The 12,964-nt window shown below is 39.2% G+C and overlaps 1 protein-coding gene across 1 annotated transcript in view; it reads right to left on the reverse strand.

Annotated features, from left to right (window-relative positions):
* Window positions 1–297: 297 nt before the first annotated feature.
* SHC4 (SHC adaptor protein 4) overlaps window positions 298–12,964 on the reverse strand; it is a 108,696-nt gene continuing 96,029 nt past the window's right edge. The window contains exons 11-12 of the mRNA XM_037054589.1: window positions 9,509–9,762; window positions 298–2,563 (exon numbers count right to left, since the gene is read on the reverse strand). Coding sequence (XP_036910484.1) covers window positions 2,408–2,563; window positions 9,509–9,762 — 410 coding nt within the window. The 3' untranslated portion in view covers window positions 298–2,407. The remainder of the gene's footprint in view (window positions 2,564–9,508; window positions 9,763–12,964) is intronic.

The raw sequence follows: 12,964 nt of genomic DNA on the forward strand, positions 1-12,964 counted from the left end.
TTGGGAGTTGGCGCGAGTGCCTGAGTCCCTCCACTGTAGGCTGTGGCTCCTGGAGAGCAGCCCTTCCACCCAGCGTGCTCACCCTGTTACTGTCCTCTCACCCTCACGGCCCGCACTGCATCCTCCGCTGTGGTCTCCCACTCTGCCCACACCTCTGTGAAACAGAGTCCCTTTATTAAAACATCAAGTTACTCAACTTAAGGGAGCCATCTGTTTCCCGCCAGGACCCTGACGCATCCTACAGATGACAAATTTTCCCAAACCCAAACAGCAGACACGTACTGTCGATTGTCACAAAGTAGTACTCATTTATTTTTTTTTGAAAAGTCATTTACAGGTATTTATAGGCAAATCGAGTTCCACTTTAAGACCAATGAAGATAAGAGTGTGTTATTAAAATAACATGCAATCAAACAATTCCCTTGTTGTTTCTTTTTGTTCTACCTGGGTCTGTGGCATTTGTAAGTGCAGTATTTGTTCATCCAAGTACCATACAACACAGCCAAATAAAGCCCATCTGCACGTACTGCTCTTGGCATTTACACTCTCTGAATCTATTTGCGTCAGGAACTCTTTCTTGCCCCCCAGTTACCACCATTCAGCCAGACTGAGACCACAGCCTCTTCTGTCTCTGATAAAGGTGATTAGATCACCCGTGAGCTTCTATGATCTATCCCTCTCCTAAAGTATATGCAAAATGGATGAAAAATACACTATTTCCTAGTTGTACAAAAGGAAACAGACCTAAGAAATCAATAGCAGAAGAAATAAAATCATAAACCTTTTCATAAAAATATTAGAGTTCAATATGCTAGATTTCTGATTACTCCTGTCCAAAAGAAGATTCCCATATCTTATTTAAAACGTAGCAAATATATCACGGTTACAAATGTTAAGTTGTACGTACAGAGCCAAAATGAAGTGGAGTTAAGGCTGTTTGTCATCCAGGCAGCTCAGGATAAAAAGCACTCTACAGTAGTGGCCGTATCTCTATGTGCAAAGGCAAGTAAAGGGCTGAAGCGGTTTTCCGCTGCTCAAAACCACCAAACCCATTTCTACCACATTTACTCACATTCTTCCAAAGTGTCAATGTTTTTGACCAAAAGACTTGGGGTGTCCACTACCTGAATGCGGATCTCAGTTCTGCCATTCATTTTGAGCACAGACACAGACTAAAGGAAAACACTGAAGTCTTCACCTTAACTATACAGACTTGTAACCAACATTGACCCCTACTAAATGGAATGTTGCTGTTTGCAGACCCATCTTACGTTAGGGCTGACAGGGAGCCCTGAATCCGCCCAGCCCAGCTCTCTCGTCTGACAGACAGGAAGCTGCAGCGCAGACGGCCTCCGCCTCCTGCGCATGTGACCCCGCTGACGGGGGCTTCTCCCCGACGAGGCTTCCCTGGGCCCCGGTGTGCCGGTGCGTCTCCACGCGGCCGGCTTTCCAAATGTCTCATTTCCTGTGTCTCCCTTCTGCATTTTGTGTGATCATATTCTAGAAAAGGTGCCATGGATTCATGTAGGTGAGGGAGTATCGTTCCGTTGCAGCCAACCAGGAGGCTATCTCCACATACTGTCAAATAAATTCAGTATTTTCAATAGTAATAGAACCAAGTTGATTATTAAATATGAAGAACACTGGTTTGTTTTCCATCTTTTAAATCCCTGTACTCTAGCAATCTTGGTGGGAAAGAGGGACAAATACAATGGAATCAGAAATGGCGGACAGATTTGGCCTCTCCAGCTTGTCACTTACTGCATACACTCCAAGTAGCAAAAAACAGAAATATTGGGCCAAACAACTCAGGCCGTGACCCTTTAGCCAGCGAATGGGACAGGCCAATGAAACAGACCAATGCTTTCAGTGGCTTCAGTGGACTGGCAGACACAGTCCAAACTCAATGTCAAATTTATTTTAACATTGCAGTGAAAGTGCTACTGAACAGAAAATACAGTGAAGTCAAGTGAATTGCTTCTAATTTTTGTAACAATGAAAAACATTTTTTGGCAAATGGTTCTGTAGTTATAGAACATGAAGACTCATAACTAATCTCCCCAATATGAAAATGTCCCCAAATTATCAAGTTAAAAGGCACATACCACTGCCCTAGCAGTTCGTTGAAGTTGTCTTCAGCATGTGAGATTTTAATTGTGCTTTTAGCTTGTTATTAATGCAATATGGCCTTACAAAGTGACATCCGTGCATATTTATAATTTGTTTTCAAATGGACCAATCCTCTTCCCCTTTTCTGATGATCAACTTTTGTTAGTACATGACAGTCTCGAAAAGATGCACTTCATAGTTTGTGTTCCATTCATCTAGAAACCACATTTGAATTATCCTTGTGTCTTACCACAAAACAGATTTTCTTGAATTATCAGCATGATGGTATTTGATATTATCATTTGCTTAAATGCAAAAGTCCTGGAATATTATCTTTTCTCACTGGTTGTTTAAGGCTTACTTCACTTCCAGAAGAGATGATTGGCAAACTATTATCCATGTGGTATCTGATGAGGTGGCCAACATTATCAAATACGTGATCCTTGGTCCTCACCTTGAAAAGGAAGATGAAAAAATTTAGGTTATAGTTCTCCCGACAGGCGATTAACTGGGGCAGGGTTGGGGGGGACACAGACATATCTCTGAAGGAGATAAGGGAGATGAGAGGGGTAGGAAAGGGAGGGAGGGAGAGAGGGGAGAGGGAGGGAGAGGGAGGGAGAGAAGGAGAGAGGGAGAGAGAGAGGGAGGAGGAAAAGGTACTTTTTCAGTTTGTATCTTTAACAAACAATTTTTTCATTCCCCAAAACCTTGTAAAGCTAGTATCCCTCCCAGTTAGGAAAATGATAAGCACTTGTCACCCAATCCAAATTTGCAATCAACTTCTTTCCCACATTACTGTTGGATATATTCGTGTCACCATTCCTGGAAATATTTAAGTGGGTTGCATACAAGCATGAATCTCAGAATTATAACCAAATCCCATCAAGCAGGGTGCTTTCATAATATTCCATCTATGTAGGAAGGAGGCCCTTCTGGAAAATTCCCACCTCTCTGTGGAGACTCAACACAAACCCTGCGTCCTCCAAGAAGCCTCCTCAGACCTTTCTAATTGGTATCTGTACTTCCTTCCTGCAGACTTCCTGGTCGTGATTCATAAATATTCGTTACAGAGAACTTCTGGTCCATATGCCAAAGACACTCAATCACCACAGGCCTACCTTCTCCTGAGAACTTCCTCCCTAGGATTATCGTATCCTCACCCTGGGCCTGGGCACGAGACACTGATTCCCATTATGGCTCCACTGGCTCAGGGGCCTGGCCTAACACACTTCTGTCTGGAGGTGGCTGAGAACTGCCCAGGACAGGGAAGGTGTGCAGTCAGGTGTTATATAATTCTACTACTTCTTGACAAGGGATTTTTTGAGTTCTGCCTAGATGTTGGTTGTTCAGAATGTTAAATACACACACTTATTGGAATAACTGGCCAAATTTCAATATGGACTGTGAGTAACACAGTGGTATTATATCAATGTTTTAATTTCTTGATTTCAGTCAATGTACTATGGCTATGTAAGAGAACATCCCTATTCTTAGAAAATACACACTGGATTCAGGGGAAATAAGGGAGGGATTTAGAGGAACCTATATAAAGGATACATGGACAACAACTGAGAAGGGTGGAAATGGGAGGGAGGGGGGAGGATGGGGGGTGGGATGGGATGGGAGTAATAGACAGAAAACTGTACTTGAAAAATAATTAAATAAAAAAATTGGGGAAAAAAAAGAAAATACACACTGGAAAATTGAAAGGAAAAGGGAATGATGTCTCCAACTTATTGTCAAAAGGCTCCACACCTAGAGAGGTTTTGTCTCTTCAGTTTCATCCCCGACCCAAGTCAAATCAGTTGATCAGTCCTGCCAGTCTGTGTTCTCAGTATCTCAATCTGGCCCTCCTCTGTATTTCTCCTGCCTCCATCTGGTTCAAACTTCCGCTAGTTTTCACCTAGAATTCCCTAATTACTTCCTCCAACCCTGGTCTTTCCCCTTCTCTCTAATTAATCCTGCATACAAATGCCAAATTAATTTTCCTGGGTCAAGGATTATAAACTAACTACTCTGGCAAAACACCCCAGGAGATGTTTTAGTTTCCTGGGAAGTAAGGTGGAAAGTGCCCAATAAGTTCTTAAGTGAAAAATGGAGACATTTCATATACAATCTGGTTTTGTGGTTTCTTTGGAAAAATCGAATCTGGCTCTACTGGTCCCTACTCCAAACAGCAGTGATTGACTGGAGCCGAGTTGTGACTGTCCCCCTTACACAGGACATGCACTTTCCAGTGCATTACGGCCCTGCACCGCCTATACTCACCCATTACTTGCCCAGCTTTACACACTTAACGTGCTCACCAGGCCCTGCAGACATTAGCTGCTGTGACTCCAGCCACATAGGCTTTATGGGTGTGTGGTGACAAACAGGTGACAGAATTACCCTCTGAACAAAATTGTAAGTGTACGCTGTACAGAAAGATTTCATTTTACTGCACTTCGCTGAGCTTTATGCATTTGCATTTTTTATACATTGAAGTTTTGTGGCAATCCTGTGTCAAACAACTCTACCACCACCATTTTTCCGAGATCATGTGCTCATTTCACATCTGTGTAACATTTGGGGAATTTGCACAATATTTCAAATGTTTTGTTATTATTATATCTGCTATGTGGCCTTTGATGTTACTATGGTTGTTTGGGAGTAACACGAGCCACACCCATATAAAATGGAGAACCTAACTGATAAATGTGTGGTCTGACTGCTCCCCGGAAAGGCCATTCCCTGGGGGTAAGTCTTTTGGGTAAATACTCAGAAGTGGGATATTGGAATCATATAGGAGTTTTGTCTTTCTATTTTTGAGGAAACTACATACTGTTTTCCACAGCGGCTGCACCACTTTATATTCCCATTGGCAGTGCACAAGCGTTCCGATTTCTGCACACCGACACTTGTTCTTTCCTGGGTTTTGGCCAATGGCCATCCTAACAGATGTGAGATGATATTTTACCATGAACGTGATTTGCATTTCTCTAATGACAGTGTGATTGATGATATACCTGTTGGCCATTTGCACATCTTCTTTGGATAAATGTCTATTCTAGTTGTCTGCTATTTTTAAATCAGGCTACTTGTTTTTGTTTTGCTTTTGCTATTGAGTTGTAGGAGTTCCTTATGTATTTTGAAAATTAATCCCTTATCAGACATATGGCTTACATTTTCTCTCATTCTGTAGGTCGCCTTTGCACCCTGCTGATTGTTTCCTGTGCCGTGTAGGAACTTTTTAGTGCCACTTGTTGTTTTTTGCATTTGTTTTCTGTGTTTGGGTGTCATGACAAAGAAATCACTGCAAAGACCAATGTTATGACCAAAACCAGACATTTCCCTTATGCTTTCTCATCAGATTTTTAGAGTTTCAGGTGTCACAGTTAAGTCTTTGACCTATTTCAAGCTGATTTTTGTGTATGGTTTAAAGATAAAGGCCTGATTTCATTCTTTTGCATGTGGGTATCCAGTGTTTCCAACACCTTTGTTGAAAAGACTGTCTTTTCTCCAGTGTGTATTCTTGGCAACCTGTCAAAGATTATTTGACCACACATACATAGGTTTATTTCTCAGCTCTCTATCTTGTTCCACTGGTCTATATGTCTGTCTTTATGCCAGCACGATACTGTTTTCATTACTATAGCTTTGTAATATGGTGTGAAATCAGTAAGTGTGATGTCTCTAGCATTGGCCTTCTTTCTCAAGATTATTGCGGTTTTGGGAGGTCTTCTGCGGTTTAAAATGAATTTTAGCATTGCTTTTCTATTTCTGTAAAAAAAGGTATTGGGATTTTAATATAGACTGCATTAAATCTACAGATTGTTTTGGGTAGTATAGACATTTTAACAATATTAAATCTTCCAATCCATAGGTCATCTTTCCATTTATTTGTATCTTTTTTAATTTCTTTCAGCAATATTTTTGTAGTTTTCAGTGTAAAAGTCTGTTGTATCCTTGGTTAAATTCATTGTTAAGTATTTTATCCTTTTTCAATGCTTTCAATGCTAATGTAAATGGGATTGTTTCCTTAGTTTCTTTTCATGATTGCTCTTAGCGTACAGAAATCCAACTGGTTGTTGTATGCTGATTTTGTATTATGTAACTTTGCTGAAATTTTTTATTAGTTCTAAGTTTTTTATGGAATCTTTAGGGTTTTCTTCATACAGTATCACTGTATGAAGTGATAGATTATCATCTAAGATCATTTTATTTTTCTTGCCTAATTGCTCTGGGTAGTGCTTCTAATACTATAATTAGAAAAAAAGAGGTAAGAGTGGGCATCCTTGCCTTGTTCCTGTTATTAGAGGAAAAGCTTTTAGTTTTTCATTGTTGAATGTGATATTAGTTGTGGGTATTATGTTACGGCCTTTACTGGTCTTTGTTGAGTATTTTTTAATCATGAAAGGGTACCGAATTGTGTCAAATGATTTTTCTTCATCTATTGAGGTTATCATGTGATTTTTATCCTTCATTCTGCTAATGTGATGTGTCATGTTGATTTTCATATGCTAAGCCATCCTTGCAATCTAGGGATAAATCCCACTTGGTTATGGTGTATGATTCTCTAACCGCACTGTTGAATGGAGTTTGCTAGTATTTTGTTGAGGATTTTTTTGCATCTATATTTATCATGGATACTACCCTGTAGTTTTCTTTTCTCATAGTATCTTTTTTTACTTTTTAAATATTGGGCCCTGGCTGGTATAGCTCAGTGGATTGAGCATGGGCCTGTGAAGCAAAGGGTCGCTGGTTCGATTCCTAGTCAGGGCACATGCCTGGGTTGCAGGCCAGGTCCCCAGTAGGGGACACATGAGAGGCAGCCACACATTAGTGTTTCTCTCCCACTCTTTATCCCTCCCACCCTTTCTCTCTAAAAATAAATACATAAAATAAATTTTAAATAAATAAACAAATAAATATTAGGGTAATGCTACCTCCATTAAAGGAGCTTGAAAGTGTTTCCTTTTCTTCCTCTTCCATTAAGAAGGACTGGCATGAAGTCTTCCTTAAATGTTTGATAGAATCCACAAATATGCCATCTGGTCATGGATTTTCCATTATTGGAAAGTTTTTGATTACTGATTCAATCTCCTTCTTAGTAATTCATCTGCCAAGATTTTCTAATTCTTTATAATTCCATCTCAGTGGACTGTGTTTTTACGATTTATCCATTTCTTCTAAGCTATCCAGTTTCTTGGCATATAATTGTTCTTGGTAATCCCTCATGATTAAATTTACAGGGCATCAGTTGTTTGTTCATTTGTTGCTTTTTTTTATAGCCCACATGTAAGTTAAATCATACAGTTCTTATTCGTTTCCATTTGACTTATTTTACTTAGTATGATACTCTCAAGATTCATCCATGCTGTTGCAAATTGCCATCAGTTGTAATGCTTCCTCTTTCAGTTCTTATTTTCTTTACTTGGGTCTTCCCTCTGGTTTTCTTAGCTAACCAAGCTAAAGTCTTGTCAATTTTGTTTGCCTTTCAAAAAACCAACTCATAGTTTTGTAGATTCTTTTCTACTATTTTGCTATTCTCTTTCATTTATTTCTGCTCGAATCTGAATTGTTTCCTTTCTTCTGCTAATTTTAGGCTTAGTTTGCTCTTCTTTTTCTAGTTCCTTCATGTGTAAAATGAGGTTGTTCGTTTGAGGCCTTTGTTTTTTTTTAATGTAGGCATTTATCACTATCAACTTTCCTTCATATTGCTTTTGCTGCATCTCATAGTTTTCGTATGCTCTGTTTTCATTTTAGTTTGTCTCCAAATATTTTCAAACTTCTCTTTTCACTTCTTCTTTGACTCATTGGTCATTTAAGAGTATGTTGTTTAACTTAGACATATTTGTAAAAATTAAAATTTTCTTTCCGTCATTAATTTCTACTTTCATCCCACTGTGATTGGAAAAGTTACTTTGTAGGATTTCAGCCTTCTTAAACTTATTGAGATTTGCCCTAAGTGGGTGGCTTGGCTGGTTAGAGCATTGTCCCAACACTCTAAGGTTGTGGGTTTTATCCCCGGTCAGGGCACATACAAGTACCACCCAATGAATGCCTAAATAAGTGGAACAACACATCAGTGTTTCTCTTTCTCCTTTCCTCTCTCTCGCTCAAATCAATCAATAATTTTTTAATTTAGTAAGAATTATCTTGTGATCTAACATATAACCTATGCCAGGTTGTGTGGTCTAACATTAACGTTCCAAGGTGCTTGAGAAGAATGTGTATTCTGCTGCTTTGGGTAGAATGATCTGTATATTGGTTTCATTTGGTCTATAGTGTTGTTCAAGTCTTCGGTTTCTTTGCTGATCTTCTATGTGGATGTTCTATCCATTATTGAAACTAGGGTACTGAAATTCCCTACTAGTATAGTTTGTCTGTCTATGTCTCCCTTCAGTTGTGTTAATGTTTGTGTCATATATTTGGGTGCTGTGATGTTAGGTGCATATATATTGATAACTATCATATCTTTCTAGTGAATTAATTCTTTTATCATTATATAATGTCATTCTTTGTCTCATTTGACAGTTTTTGACTAAAAGTCTGTTTTGTCTGATTAAAAAAAGGCCATCCCTGCTCTCTTTTGGTTACCATTTGCATGGATTATTTTTATTTATCCTTTCATTTTCAACCTATGTGTGGCCTTAAATCTAAACAGCCTCTTACAGAAAGCATACAGTTAAGTCTTCTTTTTTATCCATTGAACTCTTCTATAGCTTTTGATTGGAGACTTAAACTGTTTACACTTTAAGTAATTACTGATAAGAACTCACTATTGCCATTTTGTTTTTCTCAGTCCGGGGTCATTTCTGTTTACAGGCATCCTCTGCCCCAGTCACACATCTTTCAGCAGCTTAATGCCATTCCACTGCTCTGTCTGCTCCCGTGGTTCCTTTCCTACACTCCAAATGCCCCCTGTTGTAGGATTTTGCCCTCTTTCAGGGTTCATTTTACACGTCAGACCCTGCAAGAAGCATTTTAGTTTGCTCCACCTGCAGCACTCCTCTACCCTGAGAAACACAACTATGCTTCGGTTGAACCATCCTGTGTCATTCATCCACATAATGCTCTAAGCATCTATTTTATGAAATTGTAAGCACCCTGACAGCAAGGACAAAGTATGTAACACTGAGCAATGGCCAGCTGTGAATCCCTGTACTTCCATGTAAGTACTCATTTAATTCACGGAATTGAACTGAGAGGGGCAGAAAGAGGTTGCGCCCTACTTGATCCCCACAGGGTGGCTCCCCTCAAACCCCTCCATTAACCTCTACTTAGGGTTTGCTGCTCCAGTTGGAGGGTTCAAGAAAAAGTAAGCCCTTAGCCTTGAACACTCCAACATCGGTTTGGGGTCTATCCTTCAGAGTATTCACAACATCCTGTAAAGACTATAATGAGGAGTCCGTAATACCTTGCCTTCAGGATCCACCAGAAGAAGATGTTTGGCCTGGCCTCCCTGTAGTCCACTCAGCACATACTGGCCAGGAGACGTTGCACTCTCTCGAACCAAAAAGTCCCCGTCCTTTACTAAGAGGCTCTCTGCCGCCTTCCTGCTCAACTTGCCATGGTAGCAGTCTTCATCCCGAAGCTGCTGATTAATGTGTGGCAAAGAAAGTGAGCTGGCGGGCTGCGCCGTGGCACCTGGCTGAACAGTTTCTGGTGCTTCTGAAGTCAAAATACAAAAAGAGACATCACCAAGTCACCTCCTCATCCATCCATTTCAATCATTTATTCACTCAACAACTATAACTTGAGGCCCTACTATGTGCCAGGCATTATTTAAATAATGCTGTTGCTGGAACAAATCAGGTTTTTGTGCTCTGAACTTCCAACCACCTCTAATTTAATGGTAGATCCAAACATTGCCTTTGGCTTCTGTTAGCAGGAAATGAAAGGCTTATCCAGGTGCAGGAGTTTTTCTTTCAGATGAGACATGGAACTGACCCATGAGAACTGCTTTTATAACCGTGGCCAGAGGCTCCTTATGTCCCAGGGGCTGTATGTTGAAGAGAATGAGACTTATGCTTTATTTGGATTATAGATAACTGCTAAGACTTTCCCAAGCTCTTTGAAATGCCTAATTTGGGCTGTGACAATTTTTTAGCATTTAACTTTAAGAATAAACCAAATTACTAGTCTGCTTCAGAGATACTTCTAACCAAATACTTCAAACCTGTGCTGAACCTCATAGTATTCCTAGTAAAGGACTACTCTGCTGTTTGTATCATTCACTTGCCTGGAAAAAAAAGAGTCAGTCGGGTAAAAGAAGGCAAAACACAGGAAGGCCAGGGCTGAGCAGCTCCCCAAGGCTCTGCAGAGTAAATGTTATCCAGCGAGAGAGCACTGGGGGATGACAAAGTACATTCAGGTAGCATTTAATAATACTAATGATACTCAGTGATAATCATTGTAAACTTCCCATTTATTGAGTATGACAAGTACTGCTCAATTCTTTCATTTTATTTTGTTGACTCTCAAAATTAGATAGGCAAGAAAGTGGATCTTTAAAAAAGATTAAATGACTTACCCAAAGTCACACTGCTCCTATGTTGTAGATCTGAGATTTGAAATGAGATAGGACTTCAATGCTAGGTTATTAATCACCACATTCTAAGGCCCTTTCTTACCTTGGATGTGAAAATCTTTCCATTTTCACAGCTGGCCTAGCCACTCTACTTCTGTAGTACCCACAAAGGTCCTTAGAAGATAACAAGGCTATCAGGATGACATACAGCATCTCCAGAAGTAAAAACAAAACTCTTATGTCTAAACCCAGGTAAAAGTCATGTTTATCATGGAAAAGTTACCAAAAAAACAACACAGAAATCAGACTTTGTCTTCTCAAGTGCAAAGGACCTCTCGCAAAAAAATATATTACCTTTCACCTTTATAAATTCAAAGCGCTGTTTACACGTCCTTATGCAAGGGTCTCGCAAATAAGAAACCCACTGGATTCAGAGTTTAGCACTTACACATGACAGTCCTGTGAAGTCACTGATACAGGAAACCAACGCTCTGCAACATAATCCAGTTTTCCTGTTAATATGTTATTGTTTTGTCCCTGCTTAAGAACTTATTTCCATATAACACAGTTATACTGCAGCATTCACAAATATATCTTTTAAAAACACCTTTAGTCTATATCTAGTGTCCATAAATATTCTCCCCTACAATCAAGTCTTTCTATCCTTGCTGGAGAAAACCTGAAGTAATGCGTCTAGATCTGATAAATAACACTTGTACTTGGTCTTCATGCTGCCTGCTTTCAGGCAAAATAGGGAGCTTCCAATGAGTGGCTATGCGTGTTGATGTAAGGGAGAGAGAAAGTGTTTGCGTGTGAGGGAGAAACATGCATGTGTGTGGGCACACACCTCTTAGTGCATGATGGCTTTTGGTTTATTCTGATATTATGATGGGGAGCTTCACAACGAAAGAAGAAGAGACATTATATCATCTTGAAAAGAGGTAATAAATCACAGGCCAGCCAAGGGTCTGGACAATGTTTTCCTAACACAGTTCCCCAAATTAGCAAAAGGACAAGACACATGTGCTAGATTTCAATCATCCAAACACTGGCTGAAAATCTAATTCTACTAAAAGAGAATACCTCACAGGCATGCATAAATCTTTGTTTTCCTTTAAAAAGTTACACATGCTAATTCTTTCAAATCTTGGAAAAACAAAGAAAATTAATTACCTATGGTCTTGTCACCAAAGATAACCACTCTTAACACGGTGGCGCATTATCTACTATCATGGTCCTTTCCTTACAGAAAGTTAACTGAAAAGATAATCATAACTGAAATATAGATATTATATGTAATACCCACACAATATTTAATATCATATTTTACCATGTATAATGTGCATGTTTTTGTCCAAATTTTTGAGGGAAAAATAAGGATGAACATTATATGTGGTTAATACTAATTCCATATCTATATAAATGTCTTAATTCTTTTATTTGCTTATGCGGTAAAAGTGTAACTCTAGAAAACAATAATGATAATGATATCCATATGTTCAAAAATAGATGCTAAAATTCCTTTATAATGCAAAAGGCAAGTATCTAAATATAAATAAATTATATTAAATTGAATTAAATAAATTGAATTAAAAATTAAAATGAGAGATATTTTTCCTAAAAGTTTGGTCAAAGAACATGAGTGAGCATTATACATGGCAAAATACAGTAAATTATTGACTTGACATTTTCTCAGAAGTAGAGAAGGTTAAAGAAGCAACAAGGAAAGCCACTCTAGATTTAACTAAGAGCAAAAAAGACAAAAGTGATAAGAACCATGGAAGAAAGTAATCATATCATCCTAGAGTTCCCATTAGCAACTGGAGACAAATTGTTCATAAGCAAAACTGCAGGAAAGCACAAGACAGATATGAATATCCACACCCATATGCATCTGATGGGCAAAACCTCTGAGAAGGATAATATAGCTTAAGAAACAGAACGAAATAAAATCTAGAATAAACCTTTGCAAATAGTACCAATGAGAAAGGAAGGATGAAACATTTAAAGAAAGCAACCCAATGTGAATTGTGAAGGCAGCACTGAGATCAAGTACAGCCAACATGGCAGAAGAGTAAGTGGAAGCTACACTGACCTCCTCCCAGGGCCAATCTGGAATTTCAACTGAATTGTAGAGAAATTAGCCCAGATAACCAACTGACCACCAGCTGGAGAGAAGCCTTATAACCATGGATAGATGGAAGAAAACACTTGACCGCAATGTGACTGGTATGGAGTGCGAAGCTGACATGAGAGGACTGGCTGGGCTCCCACGGGTGGCAGCTGAAGTGCCAGAAGAAAACTTCAGTGGCTGGGGGTTCCCCCTGAGAAGTGTGGGGTCTA

Source organism: Sturnira hondurensis, unplaced genomic scaffold (assembly GCF_014824575.4).
Source record: "Sturnira hondurensis isolate 20B ecotype Veracruz unplaced genomic scaffold, ASM1482457v3 Scaffold0008196, whole genome shotgun sequence".
Classification (NCBI taxonomy): Eukaryota; Metazoa; Chordata; class Mammalia; order Chiroptera; family Phyllostomidae; genus Sturnira; species Sturnira hondurensis.